We start from the raw sequence: 25,806 nt of genomic DNA, 5'->3' as shown, positions 1-25,806 counted from the left end.
CTTTTTGCTTAGGTGTGTGTGTGTGTGTGTGTGTGTGTGTGTGTGTGTGTGTGTGTGTGTGTGTGTGTGTGAGGGATGTGAAATGAGTGCGTAGCCTGTGCTGAAGTACAAATCCATTGAGCATTCTTTCGTGTGTAGTGATTCGAGATGAGTCACCCCTACCAGCCTCTCTCCCTCATACACAAACACACACACACACACCCCTAACACATCCCCAGTGTGAATGTACCTATACACTCTCGCAATTGAAGTTCTGAGGCTGTTGAATGGACTGTCATCAGCTGTTCTGTGATGTCGGTGAGCAGAGTTGATGGCTTGCTCGTACATTTGCCTGAAAAAACAGGATTAGTCATATTCCCGCCTCTTTGTGCTGCTTTCAGAAAGAGATCTACTCTTCCTCCTCTGTTCTTTCACATTTATATGTATTGTTTCCTTCGCTCAAGCCGCAGGGGAATGGAAGAGGAGAGGAGCGACCAGGCGGATTTTGGAGCTGGAATCCAGCGATCAGACAGGGTAGAAATCTTGACAGGAGCGGTGAAAGATTTACCGATGTCAGGCTGCCTCTGAGGGAAAAGCACCCCAAAAAAATCCCTCGTTGTTCTGACGAAAACGGTGCAAACCTGGTGCTCAAATTAGGCGTGTCTCCAGATATCTAAAAGGCACGAAGACTCTCTCACTCCCGCCGTCTTGTCTTTGCCCTGCCATAAAAGCTAAAAAGTCTTCTCCCGGCTTTCACATTTGTTTGTATTGATTCGTTTTGTGCGTAGCAGGCGTGAGTATTCCCCACTCTCATTGTGTGCAGTTGTAGAGAGACGAGGTAGGGGGGGAGGGAGGGGGTGATGGGTGTGCGGGGCGGGGTTGCCTAAGGTGAATTATGAGCTTTGTACTCCGTTCGCAAGGTTGAGCCGCGCACACGGGCCTCATTTATTTGATAGTCACACTTTAAACATCTCCAGCGCACCAGCGATTACAGTACAACTCCTGTATAGAAACGTTGAATCACCCCGGAGCTAAACACAACACTTCTAATCGGAGACTCTGGAGAAATTAATGCTAATGAAACAATGCCCCCTTGATGTTTGAGGAGATAAAAACGTGCTCGGCTGATGTAGCGTGCTCGTGGTGGTGATGTTGGTTTGAGAGGTTTTCCTCTCCTACGCCAAACAAGATTTCTCATCAGCTCCTAGCGCTCGTTGATTTGATTGACGTGTTCGTGATTGCGCCTGATTCGATTCCTTCATTTCACGGTGGTTTCTCGTTCGCCCGAGCTGTTGAACATCGCATGGGCGAGGGCGCTGATTATGAGACACGGGGCCGCCGCCGTAGCTCAAATCTACGAGCGCGCTGACAGCCAGAAGGTAGCGCTAAAACAATGATGACCCGCGTTAATGGCGCGCGGCGGGTTTCCCTGAATGCCGGCGGGGTCGGGAGGTCATCGGGTCGCCTGTCGCCGTCCTTTGTCTGGGGGCGTTATCCAGCCCGGTGTGTGTGTGGAGAGAGTCCAGAGTGGGTTTGATTTGCACACTCGCTCCAGTTCTGTTCCAGTGTTCACGCAGCCACTCAAGGATGATAGAATACAGCGCCGGATGGGAGGTGGGAGCCGGGAGCCCGCAGGCTGTTCACCAGAGGATTTTAATTTTGTTTTTCTCTCTCCATCTCTCCGTCTTTCTCTTCTCTCTCTCTCTTCCCTCTCTCCCACAGTGTTTGTGCATTCTTGCATGCACCAGTGTGATTACAATAGGGAAAGGAGCACATTTGCGGGGACACATGTCACCGACCGGTTTACAGATCGTTGTAGTTTTCAGCAGCGATCAATTAAACACAAAATGCATTAAATTTCACTCCGATATCCAATCACAGGGCTCAAACGCGACGATCTGCATCTAAGCGCCTTTTCCGATATAAACAATGTGTTTGTGTCCCGTTTGGTATTGCGGTGGTGATAACCTTGTTCGGCGCGGTGAGATTATGGATCACACCGAGTTTAATTGACTCCTGTAATCTGATTTTGGTACGGGGAGGGGAGAAATGTGGATTAAAGTTGTAACTGCGACACAAACAGCCGATCGGGAGCCCCGTTTAGCTGCAGAGGCTAGAGGACAATGGATGCATGTTTAGATGTAACATGCCAGTGTTAATCTACAGTCCACTAAGCTGCCTTGTATGGTAATATTGTGCTCCGGCTGTAATAAACTGCGCAGTCACAGTGTCCTGCCGCACAGACGCTGTAATATACTGCCCCCGCTACTGGTGATGTTACACAATAGCAATAATGATAATAACTGGAATGGAGGACTCACATTTAAATCTGGCCGCCGCTGCCGTCCCCTCCCTGACATTGACATTCCGCCGTTCCTCTGCGAAGAACAGGGGAGCCGAGCGGGGGAAGAGTTGTTTCGGCGCACACTGCGAGCGACGCCACCGGCCTATCAGTCATCGTGACAGCCGGGTCAACAAGGGAATTGGAATTTTACGGCCCGTATTTTGCCGCACAGCACAGTTGAGTCGGATCCATACCAGTTTATTAAAGTCGATGCAAAACTCCGGAGTTGCAGTCGCAGTGTGGCAGATTTGCATATTATGGAAAAGGATACAAACAAACGCTGATGAAAAGCATTAGCGCTTGAGCTAATGTACTGTCCTGTGCATTCATCACACCGTAGCCTTCTACTTGATTAGCTCTTCTGTATGAGCTGCAGCAGTTTGCCCCCACATCACCCCGGGAGCATAAACACTGCTTGGAGGAGCCATATGAACAATTTGTTCAGTGCACCCTGTAGTGTGCCTCGCCATTTTTCTCCAGGCCTATCCATCTGCTGAAAGGGACAGTGCCTCTCCATCCTTCTTCCTCCTTTTGCCTTCTATTATCTCCCTCCGCTCAGCCGGCTGTACTGTCTGTTTTTAACCTTTATTTGTCCAGCCGAGGGTTTTGCTGAGCACGCACGCACACGCTATTTCAGCCGTGCCCTTCTTCATATACAGCCATATGTGGTGAAGCTCAATGATTAAATGTTGGCGTGTTGGGCCACCATGCAGCTATTAAGCACAAGGGCAGCACAATAGTTGTTGTTGACGAAGGGAAGGAAGAAGAAGGACGCGTTGCCTTCTTTGAGGGTGCTCTTCTTTGGCTCCAACTGCAGGAAGATGTTTCTTATATTTTGTCCAGCTGAATCACATACATGAGGAGGGTAGAATGTCTGAAACACTGTTCAGTACAATGCCCTCTTGTATAATAGCCTCAACAATTACCAAAATATTATAAATGTCCTCTGAATGCTCTTCCCAGTGATTCCAGGTAGCACAATCCTTAACAGTAAACAATGCAAAGGTGATATAATGAGCTCATTACGTCTCTCATTGCGTTTTCTGTTAACGGCCCAGTATGTCAATGTGCTTTCTCAACTCCTGCAGCAGACTTTCAGGTCCTGTAGGAAGAGCGCAAGGTTCAGGAAAGGGCCAGCGGTTCAAAACGCTTTGGCTCAGTTGAAGGAGCGCAGCCTGTTTAGGTGAGAGCGGTGCTTTGAAAAACAGGAGTAAAGGTAGCAGGAGGACTTGAACGTGTCGGCCTGAAAATAGCAGCCATCAGAGCGGGTTATTATGAAGGCAGGCAACAAGGAACAAACAGAGAATGTAGAATACCTTCACCTTTCCACGCACTTCCAGAGAATGGAGCTCCAGCTGGAAGTGCTGAGAGATTTATTGAGACTACTACCAGCTACTCTCAAAGAAGCTACGGGAAACTACTGTATCTCCCTAAGTGTTTCCACACACATGGACAATGGTTCCAAAGTGAGGATCTTCATCAGCACCAGCCCAGAGAGAGAAAGGCCACAAATCTTCATCTAAACCTCGCTTTATATATCATCCTCAGGTCGACACTGTGAGGCAACTTTAACACATTTTTATTTCTATCTCCCCGCCATTCAAAGCTCGGCACCGCAGGCTTAGGATAGACTGTTGCCGCCGTCGATGTAAAGCCTTGAAATGATAAATATGTATTCGAAAACTGGTACCTATGTGTGAAATAGACGGCCGTAACTCTTTAGTTACTATTGCAGCATCACAGACAGAACTCAAGATCTTTGCAGTCCAGCGGCGGCGGTATGAAGCAATTCCAAGCATCGATGTGGACGCACACATCACTCATGCCGAGGTCGAGTTCAGTTCACCCCGCATAGAATTGCCGCGGAATTAACATATTGACACTCTTTGCTTGGGAGCAGCCACTGTCACACCAGCAGCCTCTTTCATATGGTTGTTGTGATCTACTCTGTGATACTTAGCTTCACATTTAACCGCCATAATATGGATGAATATGACTTATTTTGCCCAAGCTTTTCCGTTTGACCTTTAGTGACGTCAATGTGTGCGTGTGTGTGTCTGTGTGTGTGTGTGTGATTATGTCTCTTTGTCTAAACTCCTATTAAATGCGGTTTGTGCTACATAAATCAGCTTACTGAGCTTGAAAGACGTATTTTTCAGCAAGATTCCTTCCCGATGCCCGAGGCCACGCTGGGATTTTCTCCTCAGCAGCATCGATGTATTGCTCTGTAATTAACAAGTTTTGCACTATGCTTCAATGACATGTGTCAGAGGACAAAAACAAACGCTGTAACTCGCTGAAAATCTCTTAACCACGAGCTTTTATACCATCCGGTTCCATCTTTGGCATCTGTTTCAGGGGAAAAAACATATTTACTGCTTTAATTTTGGTTCTTTTTCTGCGCTTCTCTCGTTCTCCTTTCTATCTGTCTGTACCTCTAAACGCTAGTACATTCTGTTGCTCGGGTGTAATTGCGGTCCCATCTCCAAGCCTTTTATACCTCCCTGTGTCATTTCTGGCTTTTCTGGCCAAGCTGTCGTGTCATAAATGGCTGTATCTCTAAAGATCTGTGATCACGCTTGTTTGGAACTCTTTAGGCTGGAGAACACGCTCTCCAGTGATAAGTAAGTGCATAAGTAAACTTTATTTATATAGCACCTTTCACCGACAAAGGTCACAAAGTGCTTCACCATCAAATAAATAACAGCAAGGAGAATAAAAACAGGAGTAGATAAAAACAAAAAGAGCACAGAGAAACACATAAAACATACATAAAAAACGTGCAACATCCCAACCAAATGCCTGGTTGAACAGATGGGCTTTAAGCTGCTCTTTAAAGATTCCACAGAATGGCTTGCACGCAGAGCTAACGGGAGGGCGTTCCACTGTTTTAGACTCAACCGCCTGAAAAGAACGATCATCACGAGACAATTAGGAAAACCCCGATAAGCGGACTGAGGAGCCTGACTCGTAGCGTAAGGGCGCAGAAGGTCGGCGATGAAACCATGCAGCGCCTTTGAAAGTGAGTGCCAGGTGATCAAAAATAACGCCAAGATTATGGAGGCTGGATCCAGAGGAGGAGGATAAGGCTTAAATAGTCCGTCTGATCTCTGAGCTAATGTTCTCACGGGCAACGAATCTAAACCTCTTATGCCGCATTTAACAGAACATAATTGTAATCCAACCACCTCCGAATTTCAACAGTCTTAAATGATAGATAACTTATCAACTGTGTGAGGTTTTAAAGGAAAAATATAGCTGGATAGAAACGATAAGAGATATGTTTGAACCTACTTATCATCCGACCCTGCTCGAGAATATATCATGAAAATAAAATAGGGCCCAAAACAGATCCCTGGAGACGGTCTCATGACAGAGCCGCAATCTTGCTGTACATATTCGCCCTCCGAGACAGAAAAGAGGAAAAATGAGGAGCAACGCAGCCCCAGAAATGTCGACTTAGGGGTTCAGTTTGTTGATCAAACTTTAAACTACTTCATAGATAACACAGAATTGATCTGTCAGTCCATTGAAGGTTTTGCATTAGCAATCAGTCAGGCAGCTCACTTCTGTTTGCCGGTGTAGAATGAATACAATCGGGCTGTTTGAAGGTAAAACTGAAGAAAAGAAAACCATCAATGAAAACTTTATCAAGTAAATACAATGCTGGTCACTCTGTGCAACGCTTAGCTCGTCTCTTTGAAATTCACACGAGTAATAATATGGACGATTACCGCTTTTCTAGTGAAAACTGTGATTTCTTCTGTCCTTGTTTGTTTGGATAGAAGTCAAATGGCCGGTTTCTATTTCTGCTTTTCCCCCGGTAACACAAAAGAAAGACTTCATTATACTCACTGATAAGGGTTTGATTGAGCGGCTTTGTCTCTATTATCAACTCCTACATCGCATCCCATTGTCCCCAAACCTTTAAAGGTTCCAAAAAGGTTGGTTTTTAAAACAGCATTACCTGCCAATCCTTATTTTTAAATGTGTTCCTAATTCTTACGCAGCCTGGTTTTGGTATTAAGTCCCATTAATGGAGTTCAGCGCCCATATGAGTTAGTTTCCCAGCAGATCTTTTGACTTAAACGCCCAACTTAAATCTTTTTCTCCAAATTTGGCCCAATGTGCAATAGTATATGTAATCAAAGTCTCACTCATTGTAGTTGTTTGTACATGTATGTGTGTGCTGATGTGCAATTATTAACTGATAGATTTCACATGTTGAGTAACTTCTTTAGAAAATGTGAGTGAGATAGTTGGAGGCACAAAAAGGGATTTGACTTCATTCTATGCCTGGCTCCTATCCATTTTGTGTGCTCTTTATGTTGGCAGGCTAGGAGGCTTATGCTATTGTTGCCTTCTGTGGCTCTGGTGAAGGGTGTCAGCTATAAATGCCTGAAATGCAAAATGTAATTGCACAGCAGGAATATTCACTCGACAGGGTTACTATGCGGATTTGGAAAGCATTCAAACACAGAGACATTTCCTTGACATTCATTTGTATTTTGCATGCGTATCTTTCCCTGCACACATGCATATGGAGGGCTCATCATCTTGGGCTGGGGCTTTCTGGAGGCTCCCTTCTCCTCGCTGCTTACTGATTACCTTTGTGACACTGTATTCATGACGACTTCTGTCCAATCTCATTTCCTCTCTTCTTTTATTCTGTCCCAGGATCTGAAGAAGGTGCTGTCTTTCCCCCCGTACCCTGGGGAGTTCTTGCACCCGGTCGTGTATGCCTGCACGGCGGTCATGTTGCTCTGCCTCTTCGCCTCCATCATCACATACATCGTGCACCACAGGTAAGAAGAGCCCTCTCCGTCAGAAGTTTTGGTTTGTTTTCCACTGCTTTGTCGCAGATCCTGTGTGTGTGTGTGTGTGTGTGTGTATACAGTATGTGTGTGTGGGATGCTTTAGGCCTGTCTAAAGCTCTGTAGCCAGTCTGACTTAAGAGGATCTAAATTAAATGCACAGATTAGTGTGTTTGTGTGTGGGAGAGAGGGGGAGAGGGTATGTGTTTCAGACAGTAACAGTGGGTTTATTCCATATAAGTATAGCTAATGAGAATATACATCATGGCTGTCATTGTACACTCTGGCTTTTGTACTTTGGCATCTGTTTGGTGTAGGGGTCGTCTGTTGCTGCTGCTGTTATCACAGCGAGGCCTGACTGGCAATACATCACTTCATCATCTGTACGATATACAAATGGTTTTCTCATTTTTGTGGCTAACGAATCTGTGGTGTTTGTTTGCCACCAGAATAAATGTGTTTAATATTCATTCTTTTTTGTTTTGTTGAGTAAAATAATCAAGTTACAAGAAATTGCGTTGTGTACTGAATGACACATTTAATATTTTTCATAATCTTGACTTTAATTTCTGAATAAATAATTACAAATGTTATAGTAACAAATATATTTCAATGACTAAATGTAGATTTGCACATTTTGTCATAGAAGGAAACAGGATTTGGGTTGAAGGAGGCCAACAGCCGGCCAACATCTCCATGGGTTGGTTTTATTTTTAACATGGCAAAGGCTAAACTGCTTTATAGTGGACAGCGCTTTCCAAACCACATTCCGATTTCCTTAAGCAGAAATGTGTTGGGAATAACACCCACACGCTGCCTTCTGTTTGCTGATGTGCAAGCAGGATCCACAGAGAAGAAATGGAGTGAAAGTCAGATTTTGTGTTATTATTGAAACACGTTAGATTGAGGCCATTAACAGTTGTGCTTCATAAGGTGCTAATAGGCAAAAGTCTGAAGCAAAACGCTAAAATCCCTCATCGGAGATTTTGAATGATTTGATTTTTGAATTTTCAGGCAAATATTAAAGATCATGATCCTGTTGCTAAGTAACAGAAACAGAGTGTAGAGTAATGAAATGCAGCGGTTCTTACAATTATTTTGCAACATAGCTGTGGAATGATATGATATTCTGCTTAAAATTACTTTGGGATTTTAAAGAAATCCTTGGATGTGGTGGTCTTTCTGTAAATAGGTCAAACTTAGTGACGGGATTCATAAAAGAGGTTTATTCATGGCCAAGCAGTGTTTAGAGCAAAGACATATGAAGAATGGATACACAACCAGAGCAAAATAGCTTTTCATTTAAAATATGAGTTCTTGTGTAGCAAACAAGGTCGTCTGTCACACACACACACACACGTACACACACGTACACACACACACACAAAGGGTGGGTTACAGTTTGCTTTCACACTAACAAACTCCAACACGTCCTCCTCCACACATCCCTCTGGGCACTTCCCTGCAATAAAACACATCTCCGTTTAGTAACACTTTAGTTGTGTAGTATCACTCCAGCTGACTGACACTTGGAGTTGTAAAGCGCTGGGACTGTGTGTTAAATGTGCACTATTTCCCTCACATCGAACGACATCGAAACATCTAACACACACACACACACACATATATGCAGTACATGTGCTGTTTGCTTTATGGCCCCTCTCTCTCTTTCTCTCTCTCTCTCTCCCTTTGCCTCATAATAGTGATGGCGTAAGTAGGACGAATAGCCAAATAATGTCTGGTGACCCGTGCGTGTTTCGCCCGTGAAGTTCACCAAGTAATGCTTTAACAAATATGACGAATGCTGATTAGTTCCCGGAGCCACAAGGGACATCTTGAATTTTATTTACTCTGAGGGAAAAGCAGCTAACTTACAGAACAAGAAGTATTCAGTTCTTAAGGGTTTGAATGGGCAGCGTGATCTATGGTTGTTAACTGTAATCCTATAGCTGCTATTCATGTAGATTATTGTTATTATTATGGGATTTCACTCTCTTTTCATAGAGATTGTTGCATTACGGAGAAAATGACAAAACACTAAAACAAATCCGCCTTAAAACCAGATTGGCACCGAGACTGAATGGGTTCTTCCATTTCTCACTCCCGACCCCGTGCATCATGTTCTATCAAAAAAATAATTAACAACTTCTTGACTAATCCTGTTAAGAAACAAACAGACAGATAGGATGAAAACAAAGCCTCACTGGGACTGATAAGATCAGGAAAAATGCCAAGTAGCGGTAACAGTCAATTTCTGATAACCACACTGCCAAACCGTGTTTCATTGGCGTTATCAGCATGGTTGGAACATGTCTTTAACTGATGAAATTGCTTGCTGGAACTACCCATTGTATTACATGTCATATTATACTGTCCATAGCTTTATTGTCTCTTACAGTTGGCTCAGCAGAGGGGTGCAGGGCAAGAGAGCAGATGCAGAGAGAGAGGACAGTTTTATGCCCTGCATCCTCTGGGAGATGGTGATGTGGACGGTGGCTAGGTTAATGTACTTGACCCAATGAAAGCCCAGAGCAGAGCCTATGAAAACCCCTCTCCAGCGAGGGCCAGGAAGCCGGCTTGATTTACAGCCTTTTTGCTGGATGGAGTTCAGTACCTGGACCACAGCAGAGGCATCAACAACAGCAGCTCTAACTCTCCCTCCTTTTATGCAGAGCGCTGGAGCCCGGCCCCAGACACGCCTCATAGCTCACTGCCGAGCCTCAGCTTCATCTACAGTTGGCTCACGTGCAACTGGGGCTCCGCTCCTCCATTTTGGGGAGTGCAGATTTCCAGCGCAGGGGTTATATAATTTCAAACAGCGACAGTGAATATAAGGATAAAAAGGGCAAGCTGACACCGGGAAGTAATTAGAGAATGGATGGTGTATTAATTCATGCAGTATGACAAATATGTTGATATTGTCTGACCCATTTAGCCCATTTTTTACCAGCTGGATTGAAAGTGGCAATGTGGGTTAAGTGCCATGCCCAAGGCTGCGTAATCCTCTGGCCGATGCCATATTTTACAGAGTGGATGGAAGTGCATAGATTTATATTGTGAAAGCCGCAATTGACCCGGGCCAGTGGACCCAGTGTGACTGTATTTCATCATCAAACGGCCAGAGTGATTCCTATTTGTAATGTATATTGAAATTATATAAACCAGCTGTGTAGGAACACTGTACTATTTCTAAATTGGAGTGAATAACGCCTTCGCCTGAGGTTGATCGCAGACATAATACAGCATGTAGAAGTGTTGCAATTTAGTCAATTCAGTATTTGCATTGTTTTGTTTTTTGTAATAATTTCTGAAGGATTTTTCACATTTTTCTAGATTTGAGAATAGTATAATGTGTCTCTGTCTTTTTCCAATGTTGTGCATTCTTCATAAAGAGATTGAAGAAACAGAGAGCAGCCCTGTGTACACATGCAGTGAAGACTAACAACAGCATTTGTTTGATGCAGTTATTACAAACAGCCGAATGATAAACGACGATGAAATCCGTCCAATCTCGCCAAAGTGTGCATTTTGGCTTCCTCCGTTCACTCATCTGATGGAATGTTTTTTAAGCATTCCTTTACTCGCCCCAGCTCTTGGCAGTGGAGTATGTAATCATCAGTGTATTCAGATTCAATGAGAAGCATGCCTAGAATTTCCCAAGGATGTTGCGCTACATTATAATGCAGCAGCAAAGGTAAAAGAAAAGCACCTGGTAAAAAAAAAACGAGCTGGAGCCGTTGTTGTCGTGAGTGACGCTGAAACACAATGAGATTGGACTTTAGTTTTAAAACACAATACACACCGGTGGGCAGGATTTAACCAGAAATGTTTCTTTCTTGCCAGCGCAATCCGGATCAGTCGGAAGGGATGGCATATGCTTCTCAACTTCTGCTTCCACACGGCTCTGACCTTCGCTGTGTTTGCCGGCGGCATCAATCGAATCAAATACCCCATCATCTGTCAGGCGGTAAGTGCATTCCCTTTTCATTTGTCCAACTCTTAAAGCTTTTCAGGAAATTGAATATGAATGTCTGCTTGGGTGTCAGCAAACCGGGGCGCTGAGTGCAGAATGTGGACCAAAGTGAGCCAGACCGCCACTCGCTTTGTAGGTCTTTCACGCATCGACTGCATGTATAGCCTGGTCTCCCTTTTAAAGTGTCGGTACAGTGAGCCCTGAGGAGCCGAGCTCTCCTGATGTAAATGTGCTCGCTCCCTCTCTCCCTCTCTATACTGCTTGTTGTTTGTACTCTATCATTGCCTGGGGTTAGGGAAGGCTGATATGGGCTGAATTTTCATTTTGACATTTTGGTCCTGCGAACTGATTTCAACATTTCAATGGCTCCAACACTTTGTTTATTAAATGTAAGTATTTATTTGTAGATGCTAGGATCAAACCCCAGAAAAAGACTTGAAAATCAATATCCATTCATGCACATGCTTTCCTTGTAAGTGGTCCATCCATCTCTCCGTATCATCCAATCCTTGTGATGTTTGCAGCATTATTGCAGACGGCAGTTGTATGTGAAAATCTGAACCTTAGCATATATTTGCGCAGATATATCATGTTTATTAATGAACCATGCACCATTCCCTTGGGTGATAAATAAAAGGAAACCAGCCTCATCTTCAGTTTCCCTTCAGCAGGACTTCACACAGTCAGTGTGTGGCCATAATTAGCCTATTGTTCCATTCGTCTGTCAGGGCAGTGAGGCTGCCGGTGATGTTCTTATATTTTCTTGCCCACAGCGTGTGTGTGTGAGCGAGTGAGCGAGCACAGCTTGTACTCATGTAGGGGCATGGAGATTTGAGATGTCAGGATAGATTTGGAAAACAGGTTGGAGAAATGATTTCTCGCCTGCTGGCACCTGATTTTTGTTCTAAATTTTAACACGTCAAGAATGGAAGTAAGGATTTCTATACTAGGAAGGAGCTCTTTGTGTATGATGTCAGATCAGATTAAACACACTTTTCAACTTTTATTATCATTTCCTGACAGTGTGTCAGGGAGTTTATTCAATTGCCGGGTAGGGATAAGGGACAAAACAGCACATAAATGATCATATTAACGTTATTTTGCTGATTCCATGACCCAATTATAATCTATTTGTCTTCAGGCAGTAACGTTCTTTCTCACAGCCAATCTTCTCCTTCAGAGTGCAGTCGCTGAGCGCCATCAATCCGACCGTCCATACTTTCCTTTTCTTTGTGAAACTCTTCTCAGTCCAACTGTGGCATGGCAGTAATGGAAGTGTCACTAGTTTGGACAAGTAAAGACGCCGGGCTACGTCGGCTGTTAATTCAGCCGTATCGTTGATGGACACAGCTAAACCCCGGTGAAAGGAACGTTAAGGGACGACGTGTACAGTGAGATAGCTGACGTCTGTGTCCAGATAGCAGCCGGTGCCAAAAAGAGAAAGTAAGAGTAAGAAAGTTATATGTAAAGTTATATGAATCTAACTTATCCACATGATTGGAGCTATATGCAGTAGCTGTGAGAGCTGAGAGCCCTCCAATGTTTGCTCAGCCCAGCAGGAGGTATTTATTTATATGCGGGTGGAAGTAGATTGATGAACGACTCCATTCTTTGCTCACAGTTTCAAATGCTTTTACGGACTCCATTTTTTTTTTTTTATCAATGAGCCTCATTCCCTTTATTGTGCTCTGGGTGCCATTTGGGAAGTCAGCTCCCTCTCCTCCTGTCACAAGCACTTTAGGTGGCCCCTTATCCCACAGTGTAATGACTCCACCTCTACATGCTGAAGTGCACAGCGTCATATTTCATGCCAGCCTGCTTTGCCCGAGCTGCCTAGCAGGAGACTCGGTGACAGGACAGTCTGTAAGAAGTCACCACGCGTGTCACAGCCGTCAAGCTTTCCTCCAAAACTGTAACTGACACGTAACGGCCAGTGTTGGTTAGAAAATGCAGCTTTTCTCACCTCAAATGCTCCCTGCCATTCAACATCACATCAATATGCTGTAAATACCATATGTAATCCCCAATCTCTGCCAGTAGACATCTTAAGGGTATTAAGGAGACGACATCTCATCCGCTGAACATTCTGCACCAAGGTCTGTTGATCGATCTTGACTTATGTCTACTTAAATAGCACAAGTTCCAAACATCAGCACCACTGCAGGTGTTAGTGACAAAGCCATGGTACATGGTTGCACCGTCCTTGCTTCTTAGCTTGTTTATTCATTCATTTATCTAATTTTATCCCTGATGCCTTTGAATGTCTCCTGCTGCTCCTCCTTCACCCAAGCACTGTTAACAGGATAACTCTCAGCGGATTTGGGCAAGAGCCCAGATTGTCTCCTATTCCACCGGGATTGACGCAGGCCCCACCAGACACAATTTGGGATAATTACAGGGCTGCTGGAGGAGACGTGCAATCACACAACCCACACGGGCACATACGTACACACACAGCGCCTGCTAAGTTGTCTGCGCCATCACGCCTCCCCTCCTCACACACACACACATGCACCCTCTTCCCTGCGGGACACATAAATGCATGCTCTCCGTCTGACAGAGGGAACTTCAAGGAGAGTCTGAAACTCGCCTTGGCAGCTTCCATAGCACTTGAAGCCATGCACACTGCCATCACCACCAGCAGCACCCAGCCCTCCACCCTCCACCCCTTACCTATAGTCCCGTCGACTCTCTGCATGCCAGACTCCACTCTCCGGCAACCGTCCTCCCACCCACTGTGCCACCCGTCACCAAGCTTCCATTGTCTTTGCAGTCTTAAAGTTAAAGTCAACTCTAATCTGGTGAGCTCTGGTTACTCACTTTAACTGTCGCTCTACGTTTTCCTGTTTGCAAAAGAGGAGCAAATATCTAACCCTGCAGTTACATTACATTAGCAGAGGCTATCAATATATGGAATTACATTTCCGCTGATTTACCGTCAGTGAGCGTCTTTGAGTAACTTGTTGATTTCTCAAAGAACTTGGCTGAGAATATGAATAGATCTGGCGTCCATCCAACCGTCAGTTTATAGATTCTATTCAGAGGATTTACTCACCAGCGTGCCATCATCCGCATTCTTATTCAAACAGTGTATCATATTTTTTATGCTTTTATGTTTGCAGTAGTTTTTGCATTTTATCCTGTTGATATTTTGTGGTTTTGTTATGTGTCAACACTGCTTCTGTTGCTGCTGTCTCACCCTGTTAGAGTAGAGTTTTAATCTTATTTTGTGCCTTGCTGCTTCGGCTAAACCCTAATTTGGGGTCCTATACTACACGTGTGAGGTTTTGTGGATGTTTCTTTTTAACTTGAGTGAAATATGGTCCAATAAGATAAAAGAGGAAATGGCATGGAGTCTGACTTCAAATTCACCTTTTTTCTCACTCTTCTCACTGAAGCTGATGTAATCATTTAACCTTAATCTAACTCCAACACGTATTCTCCATCACATATTGTGCTTGTTGTTTCATTAAACACCCCCAGCTCCCCTAATATGCATTTTATGTGTGTTGCCATGTTTGACAGACTATAAAAATGCATGTACCATAACCCACTACAAAGCTAATGGTCTGACAGTGGCTAATGAGGGCTGACTACCTGTTGTGTCATCTGCTCCTGTTGTAGGATCCCAGTCTGTCTTTGCTCAATGCATATTTATACTGTAGAAGAATGTATTAACACTGTTTGGATTTGTTAGAAATTTGATTTGAGTCCCTGGGTGTGAACATGAACTTGACCTCTATCTTTTTAGACATTTGCAACATTTTTATTTAGATTTATGTGATACAGAAACCCACAATAAACAAATAATAAATAATAAATCATTGATTCAAGATGAGATGCGCGGTGGCTAGCTCCTGAGGTGTGAACCCTCTGATCACTGAGCTACTCACTGATCCATCACTGATCAAAAATGATGCTCTTTACCCACACGGTTAAATATTAAAGGCATATCGGGTAAAAACGCACAGCATGTGTAGGCAGCAAAATTCCAATGTAAGACTTATTTAACAGCTTGTCCTAATTACAACCAAAACAAATTATAGCTCGTATTTGCATAATTACATACTCAATCCTGTAATATTACCTGTTCGACATCATATTTGTTAAGATATGCTGTATGGTGCCGTGTTTCTTTAGACTGTACAGTCCTCGACATTTATCCACCAACCCAATTTAGGAGCCGTCCCCTCGCCTCATTTCCAGGTCATGCTTCCACTCCCTTTCTGTCTGTTCTTGCCACTAATGAAGCTCAGGAGTGTGCGGACTATGAAGCCGTGATTGACTTAGCACTCGCCCTCAGCTCCATGTAACCAGCTCAAGGACACTTCCAATTAGCATCCGGCTCTAGTACACAAGCTTTGGTCCCTTGGAAGGAAGCTGTTTGATTGTGTGTAGGACAATGTGGGAGGCAGTGGCTCAGTGGGTAGAGCTTCCGCTTGGGAACCGGAGGGTTGCCGGTTCGAGCCCCTGCCAAGGTGCCCTTGAGCAAGGCACCGAACCCTCAATTGCTCCCCCCTCTGCGAAGGGTGGTAACTGTAATGTAAGTCGCTTTGGATAAAAGCGTCTGCCAAATGATCGTAATGTAATGTAATGTAATGTGTGTCTCAGGTTGCAAAATACAGACTGACCAGGAGAGAACCCAGAAATGTTTATGGTGCTTTTTGGGAAATTAACATTCAAAGATGGCAAACGTGACTGCAATCTATATTCAGATTTATCATTGACGATGTACACCTCATGTCCTCTAACTCAACTGATAAGAGGCTGTTCATGATTCACTTATAAACACCACCATAGGGCTCTTATCCCAGACAACCTTGATGATTCAATAGCACTTTATGGACTCGTCTCTCCAATGATATATTGTGTTTTAGTAAATGATGGGACCATAAACCAAAACTCTGATGTTGAATTGAAGGAAAATGTCTTGTTGAGAATGATCCAACAGTCAGTCTGAAAATGCCATCCTGTCATCGAGTCACACAAAGCCCATTGTCTGGCACTTAAGAGTCATGCTGTGTATGTATATATGACTCAGAGGTCCATTTGTTCATCTCACCTCAGGTCGGAATCGTGCTCCACTACTCGTCCCTGTCCACCATGCTGTGGCTCGGCGTGACGGCCAGGAACATTTACAAGCAGGTGACCAAGAAGCCTCCGCAGACGCAGAATGGTGACCCGCCCGCGCCCCCTCGACAGCCCCTGTTGAGGTAAGCTCAAACGTCCTCACAATCCCTCTGAACCGTAACTACACCCAGTCTGGAAAGTGCATAAACATTTGGACATGCTGTGCGATTGATAGCCGTATTTTATTTTTTTATTTCTCCTGCAGTTTTCATTCATTTCATTGCAGGTTGCTCTGAGTATGTGTGTGTGTGTGTGTGAGGCCAGCCAAGAACTGGTTCAGCGCACATTTATTGGCTTTCATATTACATGTTTTTGTCAGCTCATGACCCGACAGTCAGATGGATATCAGTCTGTGAGATATAAGATGTCTTAAACAATCACACTCTGAATCATTATGTGCTTTAAGGCGGTTTGTTTGGGTCGATCTGCGCTTCTCCTCTTTGATTGCGTTCACATTTGTGTCTCCGTTGATTTCCTATCTCGTGTACTTTTACATTTGATGCCGGCGTATGTTTCCCGTAGCGCTACAATCGTCTTACACACAGACGAGTTATCGCACCGTTTATCTGCAGAGACATCCGCAGCCAGTTTGCGTTCTTTCAGGCCTCTGGCTATGTTCAGTGGAGCAGAGTGGCGACGCAGCTGTCAGGCCTTCCTATTTATGTTATTTGGCTCTCCTTGTGGATTACACTCACATTTGTTCGTATTAAGAAATTACATTTTTAATCTAAGCCGCTGTCCGCCACCAGGGAGGAAGTTTAGCTTTTGAACAATAGTAACTCGTGTCGTGTGAAAATGAGGCTGATAAATGCTGGAGATTACCAGCAGCAGAGTGAATACTTTTTTCATTAGTCAGACTCCTGAACTCGAGCCTGTTGAACTTGGACTCGGGAGACTGAAGTTGCAAATTGCTGCTTAGCAACTACGGCTCTGACAGAGGCTGATGTTGGATACAAACAAACCAGTGCGTCTCGGGTATATGAGAATTCACCCAATGTGAACTTATGTCACTTGCTTTTCTTTTTTCTTTCTGTCTCTCTTTCTTTCTAGTCTCTGTTTTTTCTCTTCCTCATCTCTATTTAAATGAAGCAATTTAAATGAGGAGGGCGGCGGACACAAGAGAACACTTTACTCCCAGCTGCTGAATATATTTAATCTGATTATCACTTGAATCATCATCAACATTATCTTTGCCCTTTTATGTGTTGAACTGACAGTGATGTATATTTCATTCGACTTTGAGTCATCAGATTCCTAATCCGCCCCCGTAAAAAGCCCAAATATCTATTTTTCGCAAGTGCACGTCAGAGGAAAGTGTCTGCACTGACTGTACAATAAATGATTTGTCTCCTCTCCTGTTTGAGGCTTCTTCCCACCCTGGTAGGTAAGAATAGAGGGCAGATGAATGTCAGCACGGGGAGGAGGAGGAGGAGCAAGGACAGTGAAGGGAAGGCTGACTTAAACAACCTGTTACCATGGCATCACCCCGATGCTATACCTAATTACTTCTCTCACCCAAGAGGCTGCTGAGCTTTAGACTCGGGAGCTTTATCACAAATCTGAATGTATTTAGCCTTTCAACCCATTTAATTCATCCTCACTTAAACATGCACATCAGATCCTTATTTTTTAAACTGAACTCCATCCCCCCCCCCCGTTTCTCCATTTCAATCCTTTTTCCGCTTACTCGCCACATTTGGCATGTTTAAGAGGATCAACTTTTAGATAGAAATGGCACTCCTCCATTGTGGTGGAAGATGCTGCGTGAGCTCTTCTGCACATTGCAACTCTACTGCAGAACTGGATTCCAGAAGTTTGAAGAAGGAGTGTTTGGGAGGAGAGATACGGTGGCAAACAAAGGGCTCGGCGAAAACAGACGCACGCCCGTCATTTCATCTGCTATTCAGTTTGAAGAAGTTGTTGCCTTAAAAAAACATGGGAACATATCCGCTGATGAGACACGTCAAATTCACTTTGTTGATGTTGACGGGAATTTTTTAGGCAGAAATGGAATAAAATACACAAAATAAACAACAGATTTTGGTACATTTCTGCCTAGTTGGGTAATTAATGCATTTACTCAAACATTTACAATTGAACAGTAGAGTTCACTGGAAATGACGCAGCAAATAAAGTGTTAAATACAAAAAAAAATAAAAGCAGCTTTGTGTTTGCATTTCTGGTGACCTAAATGCTAACACCCAATATACAGTGTGTCCAATAATCTATACTGCATATATCAGTGGGACCCTATTGACACATAGAAGCATCGTAGACATTTCTACTACCAGTATTAAAATATCTAAAGAAAACAAGTAAGTTGAGGGTTTGTCCTCTAACATGCAGGCTCTCTCCGGTGGTCTGTCGTGGGTGTTTCGGGTACTTGTGATCCTCTAGCAGCGTCGGTGAAAGTCAGTGAAGATAAGGACCCCCACAGGGAGAAGATCCCCTCAGCCCCCGAGCGCCACTCCCCCTTGTGAAGCAAATCCTTAAACACCTGTGTGATTGGGGGGTTTTAATGCAGAATGTCGCAGAGGCTCTCCCATCATGCACTGCTTGCTGAATGAGATAATTTGTCTGGGGGCAGGCGCAGGGATCATGCGGTGCAGCAGTTGAGTTGATCCACAGTGATTGACTGTAATGCTCCCAGTCAGACAGGCTCATGCAAGGAGACTTAGCGGCAGGAGACAAATCAATTTCCCCCTCCCAGACGCCTCCCACCGGCCCCACTCCTCCTCTTTTCCCCTCTTCGTCTTCTTCGCTCCCGAACACTGGCAGCGTCTGATGATGCATCTCCGGCAGACCTTCACACTGACCTTTGGCAGAATTCTGCTGCAGTCTGTTGAACCAAAACACCTTTGCAACTTCTGGTCATGGTCACTATTAATTGACAGCAAGCCTTCTGACCCAGGTAATAATATGAGGAAGATGAGGATGGGCACAGATTGATCCAAAAGAGTCCATCAAGAGTGATTCTTCCCTTAGAAACATTTATATCTTCATCATCTGGGTATTTTAATTATTCTGTTTAATTATTTCAATTGCAAAAAATCAAAAAATTGAGATACAACACTCCTCACTCCATTATTGAGTCATACTTCTAACTCAATTTGCTAGATGTGTACCTGTAAAAGAGTGTTTTCACATCATTGCTTCGATTGAAAGGGATTTGAACACTTCAGCCATGACTGACTTTAGACGCTTCAGAAGAGCTATTTTTAGTCAAGGCTCTCAAAAAGCTCACATTTTCTGCATGAAGTGAGATGAGTTTATTCTGCTGATGTGAAATATCACTCTCAAATCATCAAACGGAACCTCACCACCGCACGGATGAGCATCAGAATCACCCCAGAGGACCAATTTGTCTGTGATTTTACAGTTTTTTTTATAAACTCATCTCATTCCCGTTCTTTAAAGAGCACACAGTCGTGCAGGAATCTTAGTTTTGGTCGAGCGCAGACGTTATTGTTGCTTTGCACACGAGCTTCGGCGCTACACGGCCATCAGCTGTCCCCAGATGTTATGTATATCCTGAGTCCTGAGGAAGGACGGACACAGAAGACACGCATGAGCAGAATAAGCAGGACAGGCAGAGGAGTCGCTGTGTAGCTCCTGACTAAAAGGCACTTCAGCTTCTATTTATATCCGATGATTGCTGCTCCTAAACTTGCTGCAGTCAAAAGCAGGAGTCCGCTCACACACACACACACACACACACACTGCCATTTTGATTGAGCTTGAAGGCTTTTTTAATAGAACATGGCAACAAAGAAGCAGGGAAAGAGTGTATCGGTACATTCAGGCAGAAGCGTGGAGCGGTGTGTATGTTAATGTGCAGGTACCAGACGAGGACAGTTCGAAGGTTACCTACCTGAGTGTATTGTGTTTTCTATATGTGTGTTACGTGTGTGTCTTTGTGTGTGTGGCGGCCTGCAGGAAAGACGAGCAGGACATCCTATAGGGGGCAAAGGAGAACAAGGCTTATAAAGCACCGGCCGCTTTAACGTCCACTAGTTCTCCTCATTTCTGCTTATCTGGCTGATGGGTGTGTAAATGGCTTTCTGTTGGAGGAGGGTCCCCTGAGGGAACTGCTCCACTCAGAGACAGTGACAGGCCGGTAATGCGCCCACACACCCCCCCCCCCACAGCCCCTCGCCCCCCCACAGCCCCCTCTCCCCCCGCCTCTCCACCTCGCTCGCCCTCCAACCACCCCGACAAACATCTTGATTGTAATTGAATTTTTTGGGGGGACGGCTGCCGTGTGACGGAGGCCAGATTGGGGAGACGGAGAGAGAGAGGAGGGGGGGAGGGAGGGAGGGAGAGGAGGGGGGGGACGGGAGGACGAGTGAAGTGAGGAAGATGGAGCGGTGGAAAGGTTAGAGCGCTGACAGAGGTTCAGATTGAACAGGAAGGAAGAGGAAATAGCATGTATGATAGGGAAGGGGATGACAGCGCGTAGGGGGGAGGAGGGGAGTGGGGGGACAGGGGGGTGGATTGGGGGTTGGACGAGGACAGCCGCAGCAGAGATGAAGACTCACTCGGCTTGGCTCTGAGGCAGAAAGCACTATACTCAAAGAGGGGCACTCGTACATTGTTGAGTGTGTAGTTTTGTATTTTGCAATAAATAAACCAAAAAGGATTCTTTTGGGGTTAGAAACATTTTTATCTCCAGTTTCTCATTTCTTCCCTCTTTGGTTCCCTCTTTCCCCCTCGTTTGCTCTCGCCTCGTCCCCTATCTCTCCTTCTTTCCTCCCGTCTCTCTTCTTTAGCGCCAACATCAGAACGCGACACATAGACGACAACGAGCGCAGGGCTGCCGCCGCTGACACTAACAGTCAGACAGATTTGTTGTCGTTCTCTAATTTGCACTCGCGTCCAAACCAAAGACAACATGCTCTAGGTGTGATCGCACCCATACTGCGCCATCACCAACACACACACAAACTCCACAAAGGTATCAAACCGAACGCGACCGCAGCGTTTCGCAAATTGAGGAAGGTGAGAAACGGGCGGAGGATAGCAGCCGTGCGGATCTGTCACCGCACGTCGGCGTGTTGACGTTTACCAAGCTGAAGAATGCCGAGGGGTCGTTTGTTTGGGGCTCCTCTCACCTCATACGTCTATAAGAGCCTTATGCTTTATGTTTACGACCCTTTTTATGCCATCTTCATCTCTCTCACTCTGCTGTTTGTCTCTCCTCCCCGCAGGTTTTATCTAGTCAGCGGCGGCGTGCCCCTCATCATCTGCGGGGTCACAGCAGCCGTCAACATAGACAACTATGGCAGCGGGGAACAAGCACCATAGTAAGTCCTACATTTGCTGCTGCTCTCAAGGTTAAATTCAAATCTCTGTTGACAGATCCCAGATCCCCCCTGAGTGTGTTTTCCTCATTATCTATTATTAATTATTTGCGTAAATAAGCTTTTATTTGATTTTCCTCATTCAAAGTGCCACCCACACACAAACACACACACGTGTCTACACAAACACACTCACACGCTCACACACACACAGCCCCATTATGCTTATCTTTGCCTTAGGTGGATTAGCTCTAGATGAGCCCTGTGGTGTCGGCATATTTGGGTTTGTTTGTCTCTGTTGAGTAAACAGCACAGCCCGTGGATGTCATGCGGTTAGACTGATGCTAATGCTTGCTCTGTGTGTTTGTGTGTGCACATGTGTGTGTTTGCGCACGTGCTGGATTTCCCGTGTGTTGCAGCTGCTGGATGGCATGGGAACCCAGTCTGGGGGCGTTCTACGGGCCCGTGGCCTTCATCGTGCTGGTGACGTGCGTCTACTTCCTCTGCGCCTTCATCCAGCTGCGTCGCCACCCCGAGAAGAAGTACGAGCTCAAGCAGCTGACGGAGGAGCAGCAGAGGCTGGCCGCCGTCGACGTGCCCGCCCACTGCCACCAAGGAGCCGAGCCCGGGGCGTTGGCGCCCGTGCCCGGCGGGAGCCACTGCCCCGCCGGCTGCCCGGGCATCCCCATCAATCCTGCACTGCTGGCCAACGAGCACTCCTTCAAGGCTCAGTTACGCACAGCGGCTTTCACCCTCTTCCTCTTCCTGGCCACTTGGACCTTCGGGGCGCTGGCGGTGTCGCAGGGTCACTTCCTAGATATGATCTTCAGCTGCTTGTACGGTGCCTTCTCTGTCACCCTCGGCCTCTTCATCCTCATCCATCACTGTGCCAAGCGGGATGACGTCTGGCACTGCTGGTGCTCCTGTTGCCCCGGACACCGTGCCAACGCCTGCGCCGAACCCCGCGGGCCGACTCCGCCAAGACCTAAAGTCAACGTCAACGGCGACACCCCCGGGCACGGCCACGGTCACAGCCACTGCCACCACGACTCGCCGTGCCAGGGTAAAGCTCTGATCGGCTGTGGTCACGGCACTTTAGCTCACTGTAAGCACGCCGCCCTTCCATCCTCGCAGAATCACATCACATGCCTGGCACCTGTGGCGCCGTGCTGCGCCGCCATGCATAGTCAGCAGCTGATGGAAGAGGAGCCCTCCGCTGCACACGTGCTGCTGCACGCCGATCCAGAGGGCTACAGGCCGGGGATCCAGCTGCACCCCTGCCTAAAGAGCGGCACCAGGACTAAAAGCCGGCATTTCGGCCGGCGTGCCGGGGCCGGCGCCGGCGCTGGCGGCGCGGGGAGCGAGCGGGAGTACGCCTATCACATCCCCTCCAGCGTGGACGGAGGCAGCGTGCACAGCTCACACACTGACAGCCCACACAGCACACACGAGCGTCACACCCACATCTGTCCACACCTGGCCCACGAGGGCCACCACGACGGGCACCACACATGCCACGCCGCCGCAGCCGCCACACACGAGGCCCTGGCATGCCATAATCCCTGCCACAGGCACATCTGCTGCGCCAAAACAGACTTTTTCCCTTCGCTGTGCCCGGCAGAGGCCGCGGACACGGGCACCATCCTGTGCGGCTGCGGCAAAATGGCCGAGGAGGAACTGATGGCGCCGCACCACCATCTAGAGATGCATGCTCCACGCAGACAATCCTACCCCCAGAACCCGCCCAATCAGAATGGGATTCTAAAAGGGGGCCTGCACGAAGGACTCCTCTACACCTCAGATAGCACAGGGAATATACGCACCGGACCCTGGAAGAACGAAACTACTGTGTAGTCTGGGAAGAAGAAACTGGGAAGACTGGCAGCGCTCCTGCCGTGCTCCGCCAAAAAAGAAAAACCCCTCGCCTCCCTTTCTAGAAAGAAAAAAAAAAAGCGAATTGATGAACATTTTCAACGTCACAATCAGTGTGGGATTTTCCTTTGGATTTGGTTTGACTGTCCTCATGTTTCTATGTGTGCTGTTTTACTGTACAGATATCTGACATCTCTAGATATTCTCCCTGAAGGGCGTCCATACACAGGACACACACTCTTCCATCCAGATGAATTGGTGTGAAACTGTGTGTCACATGGCACCGTCACATGTAAGTGAAGGTGTTTACGCCTTTCCCATCAAAATACTACAAATCTCTCTATATATAGCAGAACATGAATGGTTGTATGTATGAATACACATGTGTGTGTGTGTGTTAGTGCTCCAAGGCAACACGCTGCAAGATTCTTTTTAACATTTTGAATCGGGAAAAACCATCAAATAGGCGACGACGACGACGACAACGACGGCGAAAAAAAAACCTCCAGTATTTTTAAAAACTCTTGGCATCCATGTTTTAGACGACTAAACCAGCAATTATAGATTCCATTGGTATTTTTGACATTCAATCAAGCAACCTTACTATCAACTGTGAATATATACCAGAGATTTTCTAAATAATAAACAAAGATCCTGTGGCTTGTGTGTGTGTGGATGGCAGTGCGTACGTCATTGAAAAATTAAAAAGCAACAGAAAACAGAAGTGACATGATTATTATTCTCTTCCAGGTTGATGTTTGATCGTGCTCGTGTGTGTATGATGTCGTCACTGTTGTGTTCCTTTTGGGTTTTCTGGAGAGAAGTAAAATAGCGGCGTGGACAACAACACGACAAAGCGCCGTGGCCGTTGTGAATAGAAAGGTGGTGACATTGGATGAGTCGTTTGATCCTTTTGAGGGTTTTGTTAACAGTGTGCCACATACACACACACACACTCACACACACCCATACACACTCACACACACACACATGCAGCTCTGTTGTTTATTGCCAAACCGTTTTCCATATGAGTTTGGCGATGAGCTCTTAGAGATCAGTCACTGAGCATTCTTACACACAGAGACTATATTTGTAAAAAAAAGAAAAAAAATCCAAATCACATCGCTCAACTATTCTTTTTTGGGGGGGGGGAAAGAACTCAATATGTGTATGCAAGAACAAACAAGCTGCTTAAAACCACATTTTAAGAAATCTCACTGTGACCAATGTTGTGTTATTGTGCGTTTTGAGTTGAAGTAACGCCGGTCTATCCACCATACAGAGAAATGACACATGGCAGAAATCACTGCAAATGTTAGCTTGTTTTTATTTTGATATTGTTTGATAAAAAGCTCCCGAGGCATGCATGCTGTGTTTGTATGTAGCTTCTACTGTGCTATATTGTTTTGACAGTATCAAACGAATGCCCTTCCATTATTTGACTTGCCGCAGCTCCTCGCCATGTATCATTTTTGGATCGCAGGCTTTTTTGATGTCCCTGTGTTTTCTGGATGACATCACAGTATTGATTTCAGTTTAACGAGACGTCAGCACTCTAAAAAAAAAAAACAATCCAGTCCTGAAAGTGTAATGTTATCGTTTTACTGCTTTAGAGAATAAGTTGTATCAAGTGAGGCCCAAACTGAGGTGTGGATCAGATTGTTGTTTCCCGTGAAGGTCACATTGACTTTGTAAGTATTGCTGCTGAAAAACAGAAGGTAACCAGAGACTCTGTGCTGATTAGAAAAGGACCTGTGTGTCCAAACTGTTTGGTCTGGAGTTTCATCCTCAGTCTCCTTCATCAAACAGAGAGGCAGGATTCAAAATATGCAGAGAATAATCTAACAAACAGCCAAACGCCCCGGCATGCTCTCCACCTCTGTATCTCATCTTGTGCACTCTTGTCCGTGTATATAATAATAATGATAATAATTGGTTTCTGATTAATTATTTTATATGAGATTTAAGATATTTAAGAACAAATTAAGTATATATGTAAAGAAAATTGTATGGGGAAAAAAAGTGACCTCTAAATGTTAATACTCAGTATCTGAGTTTAGAAATGTTCTTTGTTTTCAAAATGGCTTTTTTTGTTGCATTTTTTAGTTGACCTTGACTTCATAAAGTATGCAGACTCGCCTCGCCGTGTGTTGTGAGACTTCTCCTGTTATATCAGAGATAGAAATGCACTACCCATGATTCTGTCCGGCCTTCCAGAATAGTAACTTTGTCACGTACACGTTTGTTTATTGTAGAATTATTTGTTTAGGCAGAAATATTTGAATTTTGAAAAAGTGTCTTCTGCTCAGAAGATAGTAGAGATGTTAATGTGACAGACGCTCCCTTTATTTGGATGGCAAGCTGTGAATAGTGAAGTTTAAGGCCCCTGTTCCA

General features: G+C 45.4%; 1 protein-coding gene across 1 annotated transcript in view; it reads left to right on the top strand.

Annotated features, from left to right (window-relative positions):
• Positions 1-23,888, top strand: part of adgra1b (adhesion G protein-coupled receptor A1b) — a 106,932-nt gene extending 83,044 nt beyond the window's left edge. Inside the window, exons 15-19 of the mRNA XM_076169228.1 lie at positions 7,001-7,128; positions 10,981-11,104; positions 16,178-16,323; positions 21,448-21,543; positions 21,960-23,888. Of these exons, the coding sequence (XP_076025343.1) occupies positions 7,001-7,128; positions 10,981-11,104; positions 16,178-16,323; positions 21,448-21,543; positions 21,960-23,394 (1,929 nt within the window). The 3' untranslated portion in view covers positions 23,395-23,888. The remainder of the gene's footprint in view (positions 1-7,000; positions 7,129-10,980; positions 11,105-16,177; positions 16,324-21,447; positions 21,544-21,959) is intronic.
• Positions 23,889-25,806: the final 1,918 nt, after the last annotated feature.

This window comes from Genypterus blacodes, unplaced genomic scaffold (genome assembly GCF_046128005.1).
Source record: "Genypterus blacodes isolate CSIRO-AG114 ecotype Tasmania unplaced genomic scaffold, CSIRO-AGI_Gbla_v1 ptg000195l_1, whole genome shotgun sequence".
Classification (NCBI taxonomy): domain Eukaryota; kingdom Metazoa; phylum Chordata; class Actinopteri; order Ophidiiformes; family Ophidiidae; genus Genypterus; species Genypterus blacodes.
The sequence above is the reverse complement of the archived record's forward strand: the minus strand, read 5'-3'. Positions and strand labels throughout refer to the sequence as shown.